This window comes from Jaculus jaculus, chromosome 5, assembly GCF_020740685.1.
Source record: "Jaculus jaculus isolate mJacJac1 chromosome 5, mJacJac1.mat.Y.cur, whole genome shotgun sequence".
Classification (NCBI taxonomy): Eukaryota; Metazoa; Chordata; class Mammalia; order Rodentia; family Dipodidae; genus Jaculus; species Jaculus jaculus.
Window position 1 is genome coordinate 24056701 of NC_059106.1, and position 22664 is coordinate 24079364.

The 22664-nt window shown below is 48.3% G+C and overlaps 1 protein-coding gene across 3 annotated transcripts in view; it reads left to right on the plus strand.

Moving 5' to 3' along the window:
• Positions 1–638: 638 nt before the first annotated feature.
• The window catches only part of Ralb (RAS like proto-oncogene B), a 38406-nt gene continuing 16380 nt past the window's right edge, over positions 639–22664 (plus strand). The window contains exons 1-2 of one of the 3 annotated variants that reach the window (XM_045149882.1): positions 639–743; positions 14053–14220. In XM_045149882.1, the coding sequence (XP_045005817.1) occupies positions 14107–14220 (114 nt within the window). In that variant the 5' untranslated portion in view covers positions 639–743; positions 14053–14106. Of the gene's footprint in view, positions 744–10277; positions 10349–14052; positions 14221–22664 lie in introns of those variants that run through there. The other 2 variants (XM_045149880.1, XM_004659742.2) reach the window with 2 other exon arrangements.

Here is a 22664-nt window from a genome sequence, read left to right on the forward strand (position 1 = left end):
CCACAGCCTCAGGCTATGTATGGCTGGGTTAGGGTTCTGGCCCTTGAATGTGTGACCTGGGTCAAGTGACAGCTAGGCATCGGTTGAATTACCCCATTACTGTTAGTAGGATGTCATTAGCTAAGACAGTGGCAGCATAATGTGGAAGCCCTTTGCCCGGGTCTCGCGAGCTGCCTGGCTCCTGGCACACGCGCACAGCAAGCATCCTGGGCCACGGCCACCTCTTCCTTTCCTACGGCTTCTGTACATCAGCTCTGTCCCTCCCTTTTGCTTTTCACTACTTTGGCCTGGCCTTGACTCACGCTGCACGCCCTGCCGCGCCGCTCCTCCCGCCCACGCCCGGCGTCCCCAGACTAGTCGGAGCTCCTCCACTGCAGCAGCGGTCACGTGCAGCGCGCCCAGCCCGGCTGGGAAAAGGAGGAACTGGAGGCGGGCGGGGCAGGCCCTCTGGCCACGCCCCTTGACCGGAGGTAGCTTCTTATTGGCCAGAATTCCTTAGATGGGGGCGTGGCCTCTGAGAGGAGGCGGGGGTAGCGGAAGGGAGGGCGCGCTCTCGAGAGGCGGGGTTGCCTGGACGACGCCGGGGGCGCGCTCCGGGGGGTGGGGAAGCGAGCTGGGGCTGCTCAATGACAAATCGGCTGGGGAAGGCTGGGGTCCGGCCCCGGGAGGGGGCGGGGCGCGCTTAAGAGCGGCGGGGCCGGGTGCGGACAGCCGAGGCTGCGCGCGCCGTGCCGGGTTCCCAGGTAAGGAGGGGTGCTGCGCCCCGCAGGGACCCGGGGGCCCGGGATGCACCCCGGCCGGGGAAGTGGGTGCGCTGGCTCGCAGGCCTCCTGTCCCCGTGCGCCCCACGCCAGGGACTCGTCGATCGCTCGCTCTCCGAGGCCGGAGGAGGGCGACACCCGGGCTGCGTCCCCACTTGGCTGGGAGGTGCCCCCCGGGAGGGCCCGGGGCCTCTCCCAGTTCGGCCTGGAACCGAGGAAATGGGGGCGGCGCCCCAGCCTCTCCCTTGTCGCCTCTCCTTCCCTTTTCCTACAAATGGCCACTTCCTGCCTGAAAATTCGGGCCTCCAGCCCGAGATGGTCCACTTCCTTGAGTCCCTTCGGACGGCGAAGAGCTCTAAAATGTTGCGAAAACTTCTTTTAACCGTAGCAACTTGTACCTGGGGTGGCTTGGGGTCGGGTTCCAAGAGTTTGGGTGTTTCGTTTGGGTGTAGTTTGTTGCTTATTTCTTCTGATCCCGTTTTGCACTGTGCCTTCCGCCTGCCGTTCTGGAAGGGGCTTGGCTGTAACCCACGCTGGCCGACCCGGCGTCTCGGTCGCCCTCGTGTCGTGCAGGGGCTGTTCCTGTGCAGTTCAGAGCCGCGGGCCCCGAGTGCTCGCTGGAGCCGGCGTCCTTCCTCTCTGCTCATTTTCCAGTGGGTACTAGAAACCTTGGAATTCTGATCTTATCCGGTGGTGTCTTCTAAGGAGAAGTGCCACTGGCCGCTGGTGGACTGATTGTTCATTGGAGTTTCCCATGACTTGCCTGCTCCGTCCCATTTCCCTAACTTCTTTTAAGTTTCGGGGATGGCTTGGTAGGCACCGATGGTCACAGCGGGCAGTGTATCTGGGTGACGTTCTAAGAAGAGCAAGATTCTTGGATGGAAACCTCAGGTGGTGTTGCTTAAGCCAGAAACACAGTATCAAAGATGTGAGAAGTGGTGTGACCAGGAGAGGCGTGGCTCAGTACTGAGAAGAAGGGGAGTGAGTGTTCAGTTGAAGGCCTAATTTGGATGCTGGTTTTTGAACTTTTCGTGCTGTGGTCTGGAGTATGTTTCTTCCAGGTCTCATATAGCCCAGGCTGGTCTAGAACCTGTTGGGTAAGCTCAGGATGACCTTAAACTTCTTCTGATACTCCTGCCTCCAAGTCCCAAGGGCCGGGGATTATAGGTTTGCACCACCACAGCCCAGTGATGCCATGCTGAGGATCAAACTCAGGGATTTGTACATGTTAGGCAGGCATCCTATCCACGGAGCCACATCCCCAGCCCTGGGAGCATAGTTTATTTGTTCTCTGAACTCCAGCATCAATAACTGTAAGAAGGTGATGATAGTTGTCTACACTGCATGGAGCTAATGCAGTAGGGAATAATTAAAGGGGCTCTGTGTGAGTGGGATTGGTGGGGTAAAGTGGTCCCATGATGTAAAAGGCTGTGGCATGCTGGGTGAGGCGGCACATGCCTTTAATCCCAGCACTTCTACCCAGAGGTAGAAGGATTGCCGTGAGTTCGAGGCCACCATGAGAAACAGAATTAATTCCAGGTCAGCCAGAGCTAGAGTGAGACTCTACCTTGAAAAGAAAAAAAAAAAAAAAAAAAAAAAAAAAGGCTGTGGCACTGTTGGGAGTTGGTGGGGCCTAATGGGAGGATTAAATCTCTGGAGCATGCCCCCGAAGAATATTTGGGGACCATGGCCTTTTCCTGCCTGTACTTCCTAGCCACCATGAGGTGAAAGCCTGCCTTTGTGGTGCACTCCCACCATGAAGTAGACACCTTCCTTCCCCTGTGGTGCACTCCCACCTTGATGTATTATGGCCTTGCCTCAGGTCCAGAAGCACCATGCCAATGGACCATGGACTGAAACTTTAAGCAAAACCCTTTTGTTTTTGATTGGTTTGAAAGAATGAGGCCGGGTGTGATGGCACTCACCTTTAATCCCAGCACTTGGGAGGCCTAGGTAGGAGGATCATCATGAGTTTGAGGTCACTCTGAGACTACAGAGTGAATTCCAGGTCCGCTTGAGCTAAAGCAAGACCCTACCTTGAATCCCTCCCCCCTCCAAAAAAATACTAAAGAACGAAGAGAATGGGCACACGCTGCAAACTCCAAACACGGCACATGGGTCGCTGTGTACATCCGGCATCATACAGGTACTTGGGAATCAAACCTGGGTCCTTAGGCTTTTCAGGCAAGTTTCTTAATCACTGAGCCATTTCTCCAGCCCGAAACTTGAAAAAAAAATATTTATTTGTTTGTTTGATAGAAAGAGTGAGGAGGCAAAAACCTTTTGAAGTGAAATGTCTCAGGTCTGTGTTACAGTAGCAACTAGGAAGAAGCCAGGGCACGCTCCTTTGTGTGTAGTTTTAGTTACATGAGCCAAGCTGCTTTATCCTGACCACATCTGAGTTTTTACTTTTTTTTGTTCTAGAAGTTGAACTTAGGGTCTGTACAGCTAAGCACACATTCTACTTCTGAGCTGCATTCCCAGCCCTTTTCCTTCCATTCTATTCACATTATTTCCTACTGGAAACCGTGGCTGCTCTTATCTGAGTTCCCAGCAAGGTTTTCCTGTGCCTGAGGAGATGTTTTTCCAGGATTCTGTGTGGAAAATGTGTGGGTGTAATTACTAGATACCTTTTTCTTTTGAAAATGGGACCTAGCTATGTAAAGATAAGAAAACAAGGAGCCTCAAGTGGAATCTGAAGAGGTCTTGTTAGAAGGTAGAGTAGAAGAAAATTTCGCAATTCTTTCCTGCTTCTTTTTCCTTTTTTGTCTATTTTATGTGGTGCTGTGGATGGAATCCAAAAGTTCTCAATTCTTGCCTTGAAGTTCTTGTTAAGTCTCTCCCTCTCTCTGTATATGTGGTTCATGTGTGGAGATCAGAGACAGCCTCAGAAGTCAGTCTCTCCTTCCACCTTGTTTGAGGTGGGGTCTCCTGTGTGCCTCTGGGTACATCACACTTGCTGGCCTGTGAGCTTGTGAGGATTCTCCTGACTCCGCCTCCTACTCCGCTGTAAGAATTTGAGCATTAGACCTGATACTGTGTCTCACTTTACCTGGGTGCTAGGGATCTGAACTCTGGACATCATGCTTGTGAAACAAATGCTTTGCCCACTGAGCCATCTCTGCAGTCCCTGCCTTGAAGCTCTTCAGGGTTCTTTCTCTGGCTGAAGATGGCTTGAGACTCCATGAAAAGTTTTAACTCTTGCTGGGCGTGGTGGCACAGGCCCTTAATCCCAGCACTTGGGAGGCAGAGGTAGGAGGATTGCTGTGAGTTCAAGGCCACCCTGAGACTACATAGTGAATTCCAGGTCAGCCTGGGCCAGAGTAAGACCCTACCTCAAAAAGACAAAAAAAAAAAATAAATAAAAAAATTCAACTCTTGAGAGCTGAAATAATCCTTTGTGTCAAGTCACTCAACCCCACACTAAACCTCTGGATTCAGGAACTAAATTCTTCCTCACTCATTTCCCTAAGTCCTATCATTGGATTGGCTTTTTTGAAAGCTAAATTTGGACATTGTAACAACTTAGAACTATACTATTGAAAAATACCATCAGGGCTGGAGAGATAGTTCAGCAGTTAAGGTGCTTGCCTGCCATGCCTAATGACCTGAGTTTGATTCCCCAGTTCCCATGTAAAGCCAAGTGCACAAAGTGGCACATGCAACTGGAGTCCATTTGTGGCAGCTGGAGGCCCAGCATGCCCACTGTCTCTGCCTGTCTCTCTTCTGTCTATCTCTCTGCTTGCAAATAAATAAATAAATCTATCTCTATGAACTGCAAGGCAGTTTCCAGTAAGATCACATATAACAGCATCACTTTTTCCTTTTGTTGTGCTGAGGATTGAATCCAGGACCTCGTGTTTACAAATGCTCTGCCACTGAGCTACATCTACATCCCTCTCCCCAGCCCAAGAGCCTGACTCCCACTTCTTTTTTAAAAAATATTTTTTAATATTTAGAAATATATTTAACATTTAAAAAATATTTTATTTATTTAAGAGAGAGAGAATGGACATGCCAGGGCCTCTAGCCACTGCAAATGAACTCCAGACGTGTGCGCCACTTTGTGCATCTGGCTTACGTGGGCTCTGGGGAATTGAACCAAGCTCCTTTTGGCTTTGCAGGCAAACGCCTTAACTGCTAAGCCATCTCTCCAGCCCTTAAATTTTTTTTATTTGTTTACTTCACACACACACACACACACACACACACACACACACACACACGGCATCCCAGGGCCCCTTGCTGCTACAAATGAACCCCACATACACCACATGTGCACCTGGCTTTATGTAGGTAGTAAGGAATTGAACCTGGATGGCAGGCTTTGCAAGCAAGTGCCTTTAACTGCTGTGCCATCTCCCCAGCTCAACTTTTTAGCATCTATATATGTGTGTGGTGTGCATGTTCATGTGGTAACATAACAGAAGTCGATACTGGGTCTCTTCCTCAATTGCTGTCCACTTTATTCTTTGAGTCAGGGTCTCACTGAAGCTCACTGATTCAGTTAGACTAGGTTGTCAGTAAGCCCTAGGAATCCTCCTGTCTCTACCTCCCCAGCACTGTGTTTGCAAGTGTGTGCTGACACCTGGCATTTTTACGTGGGTACTGGAGATTTGAACCTTGGTTCGTGGCAAGCCCTTAACCCATTGAACTATCTCCTCAGCCCGAGTCCCTCTTTTTTATTGACTCCAATTATTTCTTCTCCCACACCTCTGCCCCACTGCTGGGGCCTGAAGCTGGGGCCTTCTGCATGTTAGGCACGCTCTCTGCCACTGGTCTCCACTACCAACACGGCTGTGGCTGCTTTAAACAGCACCTCCTGGGCCATGTGCAAGAAAGACACTTGGTGACTGAAGTTCAGGAATCTGGGAAAAGTTGACTGGGTGGCTCGGGCTCGAGATTGCTCCTGAAGTTGCAGTCATTTGAAGGTTTGGTGGGAGAGTCTGCTTCTAAGATGGCACACTCCGTGGCTGTTGGCTGGGGTCCTCGGTTCTCAGTTCCACACCCAAGGGTGCTCTGTCATCCAGTTACCTCACAAGGTGGCAGTGTACATTCTCCCCAGAACTAGAGAGAGAACATGTGAGAATAAATATGATACCGGTCAAGATGGAAGCTGCGATTTCTTGGCATTTAATCTTGGAAGTGACCATCATTCAAAGTACCAGTACATAGACCAAGCTGGTGTAATGGGGATGGGACAGCGCGAGTGACGTGAGTGGAGGGCTGTTGGCAGTCTGTGTGTGTATGTATGCTTGTGTGTTGAGATGGGGTCTCGTGGTCCAGGCTGACCCCAAGCTATCTATGTAGCCCAGGATGATCTTGAACTTCTGATTCTCCTGCTTGCATCTCCTGAGTGGTAGGACTGCAAACATGTGCTACCACACCAGGTTGATATAGTGCTGGGGTCCAACCCAGAGCTTCGTGCATGCTAGGCAAACATTCAGCCAAGCCCCGAGTAATCTGTTCAACACACATGTCTAATCTTGTCACCCAGTTTTTTTCTGGGAGCTCTCCATTGCCTTTGCAGCAGAGCACTCCAATATATGACATGGCTCTTACTCCAGTCTTATCTCACACTGACTCCACCTCTCTCTCTGCTACATGGCCTCAAAGGTCGGTGCAGAAAATCTTGTCTGGACTTTGTTTCCTTTTGTTGTTTTGCATGTGTATGTATGCATGTTCATATGTGTGTGAGCAGACATGCGTGCTGGTGCACACAGATGTGTGTGGATGAGTGTGTGGCGGCCAGAGGTTGATGTCAGATGTCTTCCTCTATCACTTCTCCACTTTATTTAATTATTTATTTTTATAAAAATATTTTATTGATTTGAAAGGGATGGGGGAAGAGAGAGAAAATAAGTGTGCCAGGGCCTCCAGCCACTGCAAATGAACTCCAGACACATGCACCACCTTGTGCATCTGAGGAATTGAACCTGGGCCCTTTGGCTTTGCAGGCAAGTGCCTTAACCACTAAGCTATCTCTCCAGCCCTATTTTTTTTTTTTTTTTTTGAGACATGGTCTTTTATCACGAAATCCAGAACTTATCAATTCGGCTAGACTAGTTAGCCAGAAAGCCCTGGAGCTCCCCTGTGTCTTCCTCCCCAGCAGTGGGATTACAGGCACATGCTGCCACTCCTGCCTTTTCCGCGTGTGCTGGAGATCCAAACTCAAACTCAGGTCTTCATGCTTGTGTGACAAGCACTTTACCCACTGAGCCATCTCCCCAGGCCTTGCTTTTTATTTTTTTTCCTTTTCCTTTTCCTTTTTTAGAGGCAGGGTCTCACTGTAGCCCAGGCTGACCTAGAACTCACTTTGTAGTCTCAGGTTGGCCTTGAACTCACAGCGATCCTCGTACCTCAGCCTCCTGAGTGCTGGGATTAAAGGCGTGCACCACCATACTTGAATTGCTTTGCTTTTGGAGACAAGATCTTACTGTGTAGTCCTGAGTGGATTTGAACTATGTAGATAAGGCTAGCTTTGAACTTGCAGTGATTCTCCTGTCTCTATATCTTGAGTGCTGGGGTTAGAGGCAGGACCCACCATGCCCTGCTGAGACGCCGAATTCAAGGGGATGAATGAAGAGATCCATTTCAGGACCGCTGAGTCTGAGGTTCTTGTGAGGCAGCCAGAAGGCCCACTCCAGCAGGAAGGCCGAGGCGTTTGGGCTCTGTCCTCCAGGTTGACAGTGCAAGGGAATGCACTGGAATGGATGTGCTGCCCTGGGAAGGGCGCTGAGGGCTAAGAAGGTTGCCAGCCTGAGCTTTAAAGCCTGGCAAAGGACAAAGAGCCTGCAAGCCCAGAGAGCTGCGGAGGATTGAGCTGAGGGGAGAGGAGCTCCCAAATCTAGAAGGGCAGGCATTGCCAAGAGGCTTTCACAGTGGGATCTGGGGCCCCTGCTCTCACAATTGCTGCGCATGCTGTTTAAAGGGGAGGGGCTTGGCATATAGCTCAGTTGGTAGCATGCTTGCTTGGCATGCACAAAGCCTGCTTGGGATGCATGAGATCCCATCTCAATAAGTGAATGAATGAATGAGTGCAGACAAAAAGGGCCTTCATTGGAGCTAATCTCATGAAGTTTGTCAGTGACACTGATGTGATCAGTTTCTGGGAAGTTTTGTGCAGTCTGAAGATCTGAACTCAGGTCCTCATGTTTGCATGGCAAACCCTTTAGTGAATGAGCCATCTCCACAGCTCATAAGTACATAAAAAAAAAAAAAAAATCTGAGCTTTCAGATTCCAGATTCCTTCCACTATTTCTTCTTGCTTTGTAGTCCAGATTACCAGGTAGTGAACAGATCAGAGCTGGCCTGTCACTCAGTCTCCCGAGGCCTCAAACCAGAGGGAGAAGCTGGCTCTTTTTTTTTTGTTGTTGTTGTTTGTTTGTTTTTAATGGTTCTGGTTTTTATCTATCCAGTATTGAGCACCCCTAGGCAGCAGGGGGTCAGGAGCTCACAAAGATGAATGGGGGTGAGAGACAGGCCCTGTCTGGGAAGAAATTCTCCACTTCCTGTCGGCATGGTGTCTTGGGGATGTGTCTCAGCAGAGTGTGAATTTTCAGATGCTCCTGTGGAGGAAGGGAGTCCTGGCGGCCGGATGCGTGTGCAGAGATCCAGAGTGGAAAAAGTACTTTGTTGTTTTACCTTTTTGTATTTTGAGTGTCTGTGGGTGTTTACATGTTATATGTGTGGGTGACTTTGAGTGTGTGCATGTGTGCATGCGTGTATGGGTGTGTGTGTTTGAAAACAAGAGGTAGACCTTGGGTGTTATCCTCAGTCCATCTTTACCTTATTCTTTGAGACTGGCTCTCTCACTGATCGGGCTTGACTAGCCAGTGAGCCCAGGGATCCCCTGTCTCCACCTCCCCAGTGCTGGAATTCCAGGTGTTCACGACCATGCTTGGCATTTTTATGTGGGTTCTGGGGGTCAGAACTCTGGTCTTCATGCTTGTGCAGCAAGCACTTTACCATACCCCCGTAGCCATCTCCCCAGCTCTTGCTTATTTCCACACCCAAGACAGGGTCTCACTTTGTAGCCTAGGCTGACCTTGACTTCCTGATCCTGCTGCCTCAGCCTCCAAGTGCTGGCATTAATAGGCATGCGTCACCTACACCAGTCAGAGTGCTTACAAGATGAGGCTTCAAAGTTTGTGTTCTGGTTTTGTTAATCTAGGTATTTGGGGGTGGGTATTAGTTGTGGAGCAGAAACCCCTAAAACAAATTTCCTCAGCAACATAGCAGTGCTGATTTGTTGCAGATCTAATTTTAGGGGACATTTTTATTTGAGAGCAACAGAAAGAGAATGAGACAGAGAGAATGGGCTTACCAGGGCCTCCAGCCTCTGCAAATGAACTCCAGATGCATGTGCCACCTTGTGCATCTGGCTTACATGGGTACTGGGGAATTGAGCCTCAAGTGGGGATCCTTAGGTTTCATAAGCAAGCATTTAACCACTAAGCTATCTCTCCAGCCCCTAAGGGAATTTTTGTGTTTCAAGGCAGGGTTTCACTCTAGTCCAGGCTGACATGGAATTCACTATGTAGTCTCAGGGTGGCCTTGAACTCATGGTGATCCTCTTACATTTGCCTTCCAAGTGCTGGAATTAAAGGTGTGTGCCACCATGCCCGGCCCATAGGGGAATTTTTTTTTTCTAGGTAGGGTCTCACTGTAGCCCAGGCTAACCTGGAATTTACTATGTAGTCTCACGGTGGTCTTGAACTCATGGCTATCCTCCTACCTCTGCCTCCTGAGTGCTGGATTGCCGGGGAAGGTTTTTTTTTTTTTTTTTTCGAGGTAGGGTCTCACTCTAGCCCAGGCTGACCTGGAATTCACTCTGTATTCTCAGGGTGGCCTCGAACTCATGGCGATTCCCCCTACCTCTGCCTCCTGAGTGCTGGGATTAAAGGCGTGCACCACCACGCCCGACTGGAATTTTTTTTTTTTTTTTTGTATTGTTTTGTTTTGTTTTTCGAGGTAGGTTCTCACTCTGGTCCAGGCTGACTTGGAATTAACTATGTAATCTCAGGGTGGCCTCAAACTCTTGGTGATCCTCCTGCCTCTGCCTCCTGAGTGCTGGGATTAAAGGCATGTGCCACCACACCCAGTAGTTTATGTAGTCCTGGGGATCAAACCCAGCACTTGATGCTAGGCAAGCACTTTACCAAAAGAGCTACATCTTATCCCTGTTTTGTCTTTTAATGTGAGAGGAAGAGAGAGAGAGAATTGGTGTGCAAGAGCCTCTAGCCACTATAATCAAACTCTAGACACCTGCGCTCCCTTGTGCACCTGTGTGCTTGCATCATTGCGCATCTGGCTTATGTGGGACTTGGAGAGTCGAACATGAGTCCGTAGGCTTTACAGGCAAGCGCCTTAACAGATAAGCCACCTCTCAAGCCTCTCAGGCCCTATTTTGGATATTGGAAGGTGTATTAACCTTCTATTAATATTGAATAACCATTATTATTGATTATTTCTTTCAGAGAAGCATCGGATGTGTGCTTGTGTTTAAAAGGACTTCCCACCCTCAGCCTGAACAAACCTTTGTCTAATTTCCCAAAGTTCACAGAAACAAGACTTTCTCCAAGGAGGTAGGGGACATGTTGATGGCCTGGGGCTGCAGTGCCATTGCCAGTCCCAGCTCCATAGGAAATGCCTAGTAGCCAGAATCGAGGACAGCGTAGCTTCTCATTCCTACCCCGAAGCCTTAGGGTCAGACCTATTCCTCGTTCCACATACTCTATTTTTGTCCCCATTCAAATGCACTTAATTATCCAATTAATTGCTTAGCTCACTCATTAAAAGGTACATAATTAGCAGCGGAGGAGAGGGGCGAGTGTTTGGTGAAGGCAAAGGTGGGAGCAGATGGACAGACCTACAGCCTTGGCTCCCGCAGGCCGAGCTGTTGGGTGAGTGTGAGGATCGTTGTGCCTCATCAAGAAAAGGATGAGCTACATCCAGCTCTCCTGCTTCAGAAAAAAGACCTATTTTTTTCTGTACATTTGGTTTTGCTTTTCAAGGTAGGACCTCATTTTATCCCAGGTTGACCTGGAATCACTCAGTAGCCCCGGGCTGGTCTCAAATTCATAGCCATCCTCATTCCTCGGCCGCCTGAGTGCTGAAAGTTCAGGCGTGCGCCACCACATCTGGCTTTTATACATTTTTATATAGTGAAGGAGATTTAACATACAATCTCAAATAGTTTTTAAATATAGGGATATCTAAATGGAAATACCTGCAAGGAACACACACAATGAATGATGACTATTGGGGCCAGGCCTGGTGGCCCATGCCTGTAATGCCAGTGCTTGGGGAGCTGAGGCAAGAGCACTGTGCGTTCAAAGCTAGCCTGGGCTACAGAGCAGGTTCCAGGCTCACTTTAGTGGTACATTGAGACCCTGTATCAAAAAAGAACAAATTCAACATCAGAATACAGTGACAATCTTGGGGTGGCAGGATCATAGGTTTTTTAAAAACCTATGATGTATGTGTTCGTGTGTGGGCACGTGTGTCACGGGGCATGTCTAGAGGGAAGAGGACAATTCTCAGATGTTGGTCCTTGTTTGACGTGGGGTCTCTTGTTTACCACTCTATTCTCAAGCTTCTAGAAAGGCTCCTGTTTCCTCTCTTCTCATTGTATATGTGCCCTGAGATGACAGAAGCCCACTACAGTGTTTACATACAGTTTGGGAGTATAAACTCTGCTGTTCAGAGTTGCATAGCAAGCACTTTACCCACCAAGCTATCTCTCCAGCCCTTGTCTTTCTGTCGGTCTGTCTTTCCTAAATTATTTATTTATTTATTTGGGAGTGACAGACAGAGAAAAAGACAGAGAAGGCCGAGAGAGAGAGAGAGAGAGAGAGAGAGAGAGAGAGAGAGAGAGAGAGAGAGAAAGAGAAAGAAAGAAAGAATGGGCACATCAGGGCCTCCAGCCACTGCAAACGAACTCTGGGTGCATGTACCATCTTGTGCATCTGGCTTACGTGGGTGCTGGGGAATCACGCCTCAAACCGGGATCCTTAGGTCTCAAAGGCAAACGCTTAATTACTAAGCCATCTCTCCAGTCCCCCCTTTTTTTGAGATGGGGGGGTCTCATAACTGTATAGGCTAGCCTTGAACTCACTGTCCTCCTACCTCAGCTCCCTGAGTGTGGGGATTACTGATGTGTGCCACCATGCCCAGTTCATAGGTGCTTTTCTTTTTTAAAAAATTATTTGTTTAATTTCAGATATTTATATTTATTATATTATTTGGAGGAGAGAGATCTATCGGGCTCACTGGTGAGCTAGTCTATCTTCTTTGGCATGCCACTGAGAGATTCTATCTCAGCAAAGGTAGATGGTGTCTAAGGGTGATGCCCAAGGTGTCTAGCCGCCACACATACACACAAAGGAAAGAGAGTTCCCTCTTAAAAGTAGACAGATGCACAACCCTTTCATCCCGTTCCTCTTGTGTGCAAGGCCCATGCTGGGCCTTTCACATGTTCTCAGAACTGTCCCTCATGGTGGGTGGTGTTCGATCTTTGCAGATAAGAAAACAGACTTGGGCCCATGAGACACACGAATGCACTGGCCTTTCTTCTTTGGGTGAGGTGTATGGGAGATAGCCCCACCCCCTAAATTGGTTAAAGGATTACATGTGGGTTAGAACAGGGTCCAAGTTCTGTTATATTTACCTCCTGGGAACGCTTGGTCTCCCAGAAGGCTCAGTTGTGCTACTCATTTCATTCTACTGAGGAGGCCAAGCTGACTTGGACTAATAAGTTGTTCCTTATCTTTTTTCCAAACTAATTTTAGTGTATTTCCTTAAATATATCTGGAGTAGTAATTATGTGTCTTTTAATTCTGTCCTTTGTCACAAAGTGATACTTACTATAAAAAAAACTCAGCTGGGCGTGGTGGTGCACGCCTTTAATCCCAGCACTCGGGAAGCAGAGGTAGGAGGATCGCCGTGAGTTCAAAGCCACCCTGAGACTACGTAGTGAATTCCAGGTCAGTCTGAACTAGAGTGAGACTCTACCTTGAACAACCAACCAACCAACAAACAAACAAAAAAACCTCATTGTGTGTTCCTCTTCACTTTACCTCCTCCATCTACATGGAGTATGTGAGTGAGGGAGAGACAGAGGGAGGGAGGGAGAACAAGAAGGGGTGAGGATCCAGAGCCAGGGGTGGCGGGCTTCAAACTGCGCCTCCTGTGGCAGTTGATTTGGAAGTAGTAGGGAATGAATGGGACTATGCCAGTTACTTTCCTCACACTGTGACCAGTACCTGCTAAGAAGCAGCTTAAGGAAGAAGAGCTTATTTTAACTTTCATGTTCAGAGGGAGACAGTCTATCTTGGCAGAGAAGGTGTGGTGATAGCAGGAGCTGGAGGTTGGCCAGCCACGCATACTCAGGAAGCAGGGGGCCAACAAGAAGTTGGGTCAGGCTATTAAACCTCAAGGCTAGCCCCCAGTGACCACTTCCTTTAGCAGAGCTCTCCTATCCAGATACCACCACAGCTGGGGAACAAGGGTGCTTACATACGTGAGCCCATGGGGAAGTTTCACATTCAAACCGCAGCAGGGCCCGGGAGGTGGCACAGTGGTTAAAGGCACTTGCTTGCACAACCTGCCTGCCCAGGTTCAGACCCCCAGTACTCACGTAAAGCCAGGTGCACAACTTGGCACTTGGGTCTGGAGCTTCCAAAAGTAATTTTTAAAAGCACACGGCATGTAATTTGCAGTTTGGTCCCTCTGCTTCTAAGAGACTGTGTGGTGGAAGAATAGACTTTTAGTAACAGGGTCCTCACATGACCCCCCCCCCCAGTGATATAGGCGTAGGAGGAATACTCCCATTTCTCCTTTAAAAAATTAATTTATTAGTTTGACAGAGAGAGAGAGAGAGAGAGAAAGAAAGAAGAGAGAAAACGAAAGAAAATAGGCAAACCAGGGCTTCTAGCCACTGCAAATGAACTCTAGATGCATGTGCCACCTGGTGCATCCAGTTTTATGTGGGTACTGGGGAATCAAGCCTGGGTCCTTTGGCTTTGCTGGCAAGTGCCTTAACCATTAAGCCATCTCCCTTGTCCCCGTTTCCCCCTTTTTCATCTCTGCTTCACTCTGACCTAGATTCTGCTTGAGTAAGTGACTTCTGGAGGGTTCTGAGGATCAGAGGGTCTTTCTGTCACCTGCAGCCTAAGCGGATTCCTTTTCTGTTGGAATGTCTGGGCTGGGCTTTCCCAAAGTGCAGGGATGTCATTGGATTTCATTTGGGTGGAAGGCACACCACCTCTAACTTTCTGTGTGTCACCAGCAGCTCTCCGTCCGGGTCTTTTTTTCTGTGTCACCTCCTCCGAGGACCAGCAGGATGGCTGCAAACAAGAGCAAGAGCCAGAGCTCCTTGGCGCTTCACAAGGTCATCATGGTGGGCAGCGGAGGCGTCGGCAAGTCAGCCCTGACGCTGCAGTTCATGTACGACGAGGTAAGATGCACCAGTGGGGACTGCCAGCGTGACCGCATCTGCAGTGTCCATGGTCCCTCCCCACCTGTACTGTGTCCCGTGTCTTCCCCGCACGGTCAAGTGACTTTACAAATAGCTGCTGGGGAGACGTCTCAGCAGCATAAGGTTTATGTTGCTGGTTTCAGCAATAACTTCAGCTGTGGTACTGATGCAAGGCATCTCTGCTCGTGTTATTCCATTGTTATTTACACGTTTCTGGTAGGAAGGAGAAAGAGGCCTCTTAATAGGATCTTCAGTGTCACCAAAAACCCATGTGTTGAAGGTTTGGTCCCAGTCTCTGATGCCTTAGGCGCTAGGGCCCAGCGAGAGGAAGTTAGGCTGTTGGGCGCTAGAGGAAGATATGATTGGAGCCCCAGGCCCTTTCTGTTTCTTGACTTGCTTCAGGCTGCCTATACTCCTGCCTGTGCTGCCTCCCCATGGGCCTGAAGCCATAGAGATTACTGACCCTGGCCTTGAAACCATGAACCAAAAATCAACCTTTCCTCTTTTTGCGTGGGCCTGTGTGCGCGCACGCGTGCGCACGTGCATGTGTGTGTACAGGTGTGCCTTTATATATGTGAATATGTGTGTGGAGGTCAGAGGATAACCTTGGGTGTCATCCTCAGGAACAATATCCATCTTTTTGAGACAGGATCTCTCTTTTCTTTTTTTTTTTCGAGGTAGGGTCTCACTCTGGCTCAGGCTGACCTGGAATTCACTATGTAGTCTCAGGGTAGCCTCGAACTCTTGGCGGTCCTCCTACCTCTGCCTCCCGAGTGCTGGGATTAAAGGCGTGCGCCACCACACCCGGCATTGAGACAGGATCTCTCATTGGCTTAGAGCTCACTAAGCAGGCTAGACTGACCATGGAGCCCCAGGGACTGCCTATCTCTACATTGCCAGCATTGGAATTACAGGCATGTCACCACATTCCGCATTTTACATGGGTACTGGGGATCAAACTCAGGTCCTCATGTTTGTGTGGTAAGCAGACTGAGTTACCACAAACTGACTGAGCTATCTCCCCTGCCCCTTTTAACCCTTTCTTCTTGTTTTATTTTTTGGTCGTGTGTATGTATGAGTGGTGTGTGTATGTGTTCATATGTGTGTGGCTGCTCGTGCACATGTATATTCATGTGCATGTGGAGACCAGAGGTCAACATCAGGTATCCTCCTTTGTTGCTTCCCGCTTTTGGGGGGTGGGGGTTGAAGTAGAGTCTGGCTGTAGCCCAGGCTGACCTGAAATTCACTATGTACTCTCAGGGTGGCCTCGAACTCTCAGAGATCCTCCTACCTCCTTCCTCTGCTGGGATTGAAGGTGTGCACCACCAGGCCGAGATGCTTCCCACATTTTTTTGAGAATGAAGTCTGTCACTGAGCCTAGAGATGGAGGGTTGAGCAGACTAGCTTGGCAGTTAGCCTTAGGGATTCCCTGTCTCCGCCTCCCCAGCACTGGATTTCATCCATGCATCACCACATCTGGTTTTTTTTTTTTTTGAGGTAAGGTTTTACTCTAGCTCAGGCTGACCTGGAATTCACTATGTAGTCTCATGGTGGCCTCGAACTCATGGTGATCCTCCTACCTCTGCCTCCCAGGTGCTGGAATTAAAGGTGTGCCACCATGCCTAGCTGGTATTTTATTATTTTTTTTTAATGTGGGTGCTGGGGATACAAATTAGGTCCTCATGCATGCATGCATGGTAAGCACCTAACCCACTGAGCCAGGCCCTGCGTCTTTCCTCTTTTAAGCTAATTGTCTTAGGTGTTTTGTCACAGTAATGGACCAACACTGATAACAGCAGGCATTTCTAAAGCTGCCAGATGCTGGCCTTATGAGGACAGGGAGCTGAGTTGTCATAAGAGCCTCATCTTTTCCCATCGATAGACATCGAGTTCTCACTGACTCTCCAGGCAGCCAGGTAAAGCTTGCGCCACCCTGGCCCCAAATTGCCATTACTCAGTGTGGAAAATGTTACCGGCTTTGAGTCCAGGTGACACACAGCTTCCATTCCTGTGGCGACTAACGTCCCTGTCACACAGCTACTTGCTTTGGCTCTCAGCTGAGGGAGTGTTCAGAGAGGCATTTCTGCCTCAGGGCCACACTGCCACTTCCCAGAAGAGCACCAGTCTTAAACCTTCCATTGCTAGTTGTGTAATGTAGCTATAAGAGAAGTTTCTATACCTATGCCCCGCTTATCATTACAGTGGGTGCTGCTTGGGTGGCTACGGGCATCTTGGCACCTAGTTGTGGCAGTAGTGGTGTGTATCTGTGTGCATATGGGTGTGGGGATTGGAGTCACCGTGCTGTGGAGGAAGTTTTTGCCAGCTGTAGGAATATTCCTCCCGCCCACTGCACTCGCAGTGACAGGGCTGGGGGCGTCCCCGTGTGACGGTCCTGTGGAAGCTGGCATTGCCCGTGTGGGGGTGGTGGAGGAGAACCGTGTGGAGCTAGAAGTCAGCATACAGTGACATTTGATGGAGGATTCCTAATGTGACAGCATGGCCTCTGTCCCTTTGTGTCTGTGAGGAATTGGGCCCATGCCCCGCCGATACCAAATCCAAGGATTGTACAGCTCTCATGTAAAATGGCGTGACGTTTGCACATTCCCTCCTATAACTTACCTCTACTTGCAATATGTAATGTACTGTAAATAGCATGGAGTAGTTATGTTGTGGTGCTTGAGGGATAACAAAGAAAAAGACGGAATATTCATGTTCAGTGTAGGTTTTTTTCCTAGACATTTTCAACTATGGCTGGTTGAATCCACAGGTGTCATACTCATGGATATTCATGGAGAACCAAGTAGAGTCCTAACATTTGCATTATTAGAAATGTCATGTGGTTGTGAAATTTTTCTTCTAGAGGAAAGGATATTATTATGTTTTGTTTTATTTTCTCTCTCTCTCTCTCTTTTTTTTTTTTTTGAGGACGGATCTCACTCTAGCCCAGGCTGACCTGGAATTCACTATGTAGTCTCAGGGTGCCCTTGAGCTCACAGTGATCCTCCTACCTCTGCCTCCCGAGTGCTGGGATTCAAGGAGTGTGCCACCACGCCCCCCCATGCTTTGTTTCTATAGAAGCTATTTCAAAGTCATCGGTCATGACAAGAGTATACACAGCATGTCTGGGCTGTAGCCCAGTTGGTAGACTGCTTGCTTGGCATGCACAAAGCCCTGGGCTCCATCTCCAGCACAGAATGAAGTGGATACAGTGACCTGAAACAAGTGTGGTAGGCATACTGGTCATCCTGGCGTTTGGGAGGTAGAGGCAGAGTTTGATGTCAGCATGGGCTACATTAAGACCCTGCCCCAAAAACAAGGTGGTGGGGCCGGGTGTGGTGGTAGACACCTTTAATCCCAGCACTCGGGAGGCAGAGGTAGGAGGAGCGCTGTGAGTTCGAGGTCACCCTGAGACTACATAGTGTGTTCCAGGTCAGCCTGGGCTAGAGCGAGACCCTACCTTGAAAAAAAAACATAATAAATAATTAGATAAAGTATCTTAGGCTGATGTTGTAGTCAGTCAGCTCCATGTTGCTGAGATGATCATCCATCCAGACCCAGCTTATGGGTCTCATTCTAGCCCAGGCTGACATGGAACTACCAATCCTCCTCCCTTAGTCTGAGATTGAATGTGTGAGCCACAATGTCAACTAAGAGCATGCATTTCTTATCTCATAGTTTGCATGGGCAGTTCTGCTGCTGTAGGGCACAGGTCTTTGGGGATTTCAGGTTGCCTATAGTTCCTTGCCCCGTGGCCCTGTGCGTGGACAGTTCAGACCATGGCAGCTTGCTTCTTCAAGCTAATAGGATTCTGGGCTCTCAGCAAAGGCAGAGTTTGATATAGTTGTCTCTTGGTATCTGCAGGGGAGGCTCTCCCACCAAAATTCATGGGTGCCAATGTCCCTTATAAAAAAATGGCATGGGTTTTTCTGGGGGCATAGCTCAGTAGTGGAGCTCTTGCCTACCATACGTAAGGCTCTAGATTCAATTCCCAAAGTTGAAAGGGAAGGAGGGAGGGTAAAAGGAGAAAGGGAAGGAAAAAGGGAAGGAAGGTTGGAAAGAAAGAGCAGGACAGAAGGAAAGACAAGAAAAGAAGAATCAGGAGACATGGCTAGATGGCTCCATGGATAAGAGCATTTGTTGCACAAACTTGAGAACCTGAATTTAACCCCCAGCACCCATGTAACAAGCTGGACGTGGCCACACATGCCAGTGAGCCCAGTGTGACAGCTTGCAGGTCTGCCAGCCCAGCTGGAAGGCAGTGCAAGACTGAGCAGAAGAGAGGTAGAGGAGGACCCCGAGGTGCTTTGACTCCACACATGGACACATGGGACACGTGCGTCAGCTCACATGCATGCACCACATACACACCTCAGAGAAAACGATTTTGCATATACCCTTCACAATTCTATTGAAATCATCTCTAGTGACTTAAAATTCCTGATACAAAGTCACTGCGATGTAACGTAGTGCCGTGTGGTTGAAGGAATAATAAATAATACGGAAGGGAAAGTGTGTGTTTACAGTTGCAACCACGGGGGTTGTAGCTCTACTTCGCATCTGTGGTTGGTTAACTTGGGAAGGTGTCCATGGATACAGAAGGTTGACTGTATAAGAAAATGTCACCATTGCCATATTCTGTGCTTAGAAGCTAATCCTGGTCTGTTTGCCTTCAGGAAGAGGTCATGACAAGGACATGGCTCACTGAGGGTTGGCTAAGCATGTGTGTCTTCCACAGTGACTGTGTGTGTCTTTGAAAACTTAAGATGGCCATGACCTCACAGTGACTGTTGTTGCCTGCACAAGATTGAGCTCATTGCCATTCTATCATGGAAGGTAGAGGACGGCATGAAGCTCTAACCCCTTCCTAAGGAGTTGTAGACAGTGAATGGTTACTGAGTGAGGAAGAGTCATGTTCTTTCGTAATTAAAAAAAAAAAAATATATATATATATATATATATATATATATATATATATATATATATATATATATATTTGAGAGAGAGTAGAGAGAATAGTGCACCAGGGCCTTTAGTCACTGCAAACGAACTCCAGATGCATGTGCCCCTTCTGAATCTGGCTTAGGTGGATCCTGGGGAATTGAGCTGGGGTCCTTAGGTTTCACAGGCAAACGCCTTACCTGCTAAGCCATTTCACCAGTCCCTTTTTTATGATTAAAAAAAAACTTATTTACTTGAGAGAGAGAAAGAAAAAAAGAGGCAGATAGAGAGAATGGCCATGCCAGGGCCTCTAGTCACTGTAAACAAACTCCAGATCTGTGCACCACATTGTGCATCTCACTTTACATGGCTACTGGAGAATCAAACCCGAGTCTCTAGGCCTTGCAGGCAGCCCAGAAGTCATGTTCTTCAATGGTGTAGTCACTGGTAATTTGCCCGTTCTCCAGCAAATCGCCCATTGCCCATGCTTATGCAAGCAACCCTAATTTAAATCAGTGGGTCACCAAAAAAGATGGGGCACAAGAGAAGGCCACGGGGTCTGACTATGATAAAAATACATCATATACGCGTACGTGACTGATATATTAGGAAGTGAATTTACACACAGTGTGCAAGACAGTAGGCATGCGTATGAGTCATGTTCCCAGAAACAAAGACTCAGGTGTTTCCTGTTTCTACCTGAGAAGCTGGAACCCTCAGGGCTGCGGCGGAGTGTTCTGTTAGTGAGCTCGGTATTCACTTGGCACGGAGCTACACCGGTTTACCAGATCCAGGGACTCAGTGGGGCTCCGGCCAGCTTTCCTTGTGGAAACCCTAACACATGGTTAAGATGCTGTACAAGGGTGGACAGTTTAAACCATGGGGCCGAGGAAGCAACCCAGTCGATACTGTGCTTGCCCTGTAAGCATGGACACCTGAGTCCAATCTCCAGAACCCACTCTAAAAAGCCACGTGTGGTGGCACACACCTAGAAACCCATCCCAGGGGAGGTGGAGACAGGCGAACCCCTACGGCTGACTGGCCCGCCCTAGCCTAGCCTATTGGGTGAGCTCCAGGCCGCTGAGAGCCCCTTATTAAAATCAGAGGTGGACGGTGTTCCTGAGGATGACACCTGAGGTTGTCCTCTAGCCTTCACAGGTGCACACGTGCCTGCACCCCCCCACATGAATGCACACACACAAACACACAAAGGTACTGGGGAGGTAGCTCAGTTGCTAAAGCGCTTAGCTTGCCAGAAGTCTGAGTCCCCAGACCCTGCATCACAACAGCCCCGTGTCTAGCCGGGAATGGTGGCGCACGCCTGTAATTGTGGTAGTGCGGCCTTTTGTCCCAGCACGAGGGAGGCAAAGGTAGAAGGATCATCATGATCCTGGGAGTACAGAGTGAGTTCTCGGTCAGCCTGGGTTAGAGTAAGACCCTGCCTCAGAACACCAAAAAAAGAAGTGATTCATATAAAGTTTACCTTCTTTTTGCCTGTGCATGTGTGGAGGCTAGAAGTTAAGGCTGAGAGGCTTCCTCAGTCACTTTCCGCCTTATTTCAGGAACCTAGAGCCCATGGTTTGGCTTAGACTAGCTGGTCAGCTTGACCCCCAGCCTCCTTAGTGCTGGGATTACAGGTGGGCACCAGTGCGCCTGGCCTTTCCATGGGTTCTGAGGGTTCAACTTTATATCCTCCTGTGCTTGTGTGAGAAGCACTGGGTTGACTGAGCCATCCTTCCAGCCCCCAAATTTACTTTAAAGTTGACAGTTTGGTGTTTTTCTCGAATATCCATAGAGTGGCACAATGTCATGTTATGTAATTCCAGAACCATGACATCACCCAAACAGAAGCCAAGTACCCCTCATCACCCACTGCTGACTGGATGTCCCTCCAGCCAATTCAGATGCACTTTCTGAGAGCAGACGAGACTGGGCATGTTTGCGGTGTATGGCTTTAGACTCAGTACAAAGCTATTTTCTCTCCGTAGAATCATCTTTCAGACTTCATACAAATAGGTTCACACAGCATATGGCCTTTTGTGTTTGCTTTCTTTTACTTATTCTAGTTTGGCAAGGTTCACCAGTGTTGTGGAATGCCTCTGCTCTTTATTCCTTTTCATGACAGAATAGCGTTCCGCTGTCTCGGCAGACCAGTGTGTCCGCTCGTGAGGTGGTAGACGCTTAGGTTTGTCACTGTTCTTTGGCTGCTATGAGTAAGTTGCTAGAAATGCTTGTGCAGATGGCTGTCTTATGTCTCCTGGGGGATAAACCTAGGCATGTGAGTGATAGATAAGTCCTATGGTAGCTTGTTTTTTTTTGTTGTTGTTGTTTATTTGTTTATTTTTATTTATTTGAGAGTGACAGACAGAGAGAGAAAGAGGCAGAGAGAGAGAAGGAGAATATGGGCGCGCCAGGGCTTCCAGCCACTGTAAACGAACTCCAGACGCATTCACCCCGTTGTGCATCTGGCTAACATGGGTCCTGGGGAATCGAGCCTCGAACTGGGGTCCTAAGGCCTCATAGGCAAGCGCTTAACCACTAAGCCATCTCTCCAGCCCGGTAGCTTGGTTTTAAACCCTTCGAGGAACTCCCAGACTTTGCTGTAGCAGCTGCACCATTTACCCTTGAACTGGTTGTATTGGATCATTCCAGTCTCTCTATATCCTATCAACACTTGGCATTATCTATTTTTTTCAAGGACGGGTCTCACTCTAGTCCAGGCTGACCTGGAATTTACTATGTAGTCTCAGGGTGGCCTCAAACTCACAGTGCTCCTCCTACATCTGTCTACCAAGTGTTGGGATTGAAGGCATGTGCCATCATGCCTGGCTTTTTTGGTTTGTTATTGTTCTTTAAAAAATTAAAAAAATTAAAAAATTCAAAGGGGAAAGTGTGGGGGGTGGGGAGGGAGGGAATTACCATGGGATTTTTTTTTATATAATCATGGAAAATGCTAATAAAATTTTAAAAATTAAAAAAAAAATAAAGACACAAAAAAAATTAAAAAATTTTTTTTTGCCCATTTAAAAAATATTTTATTTATTTCTTTGAGAGAGAGAGAAAGAGAGAGAATGGGTATCGCAGGGTCTCTAGCCACTGCAAACGAACATCAGACACATACACCACCTTGTGCATCTGGCTTACATGGATACTGGGGAATCAAACCTGGGTTCTCTGGCAAGCTCCTTGACCACTAAGCCATATCTCCAGCCCTAATGTCCACATTTAAAAAAAAAAAAAAATTGTTTTTTTACTCAAGCTCAGGCTGACTTGGAATTCACTATGTAATCTCAGGGTGGTCTCGAACTCATGGCGATCCACCTACCTCTGCCTCCTGAGCTCTGGAATTAAAGGCGTGCGCTACTATGCCTGGCTCTAATGTCTATTTTTTATTTTATTTTATTTTTAAAAATATATATCATTTTTATTTATTTATTTATTTGACAGAGAAAGAGGGAGAGAGAGTGAATGGGCATGCTAGGACT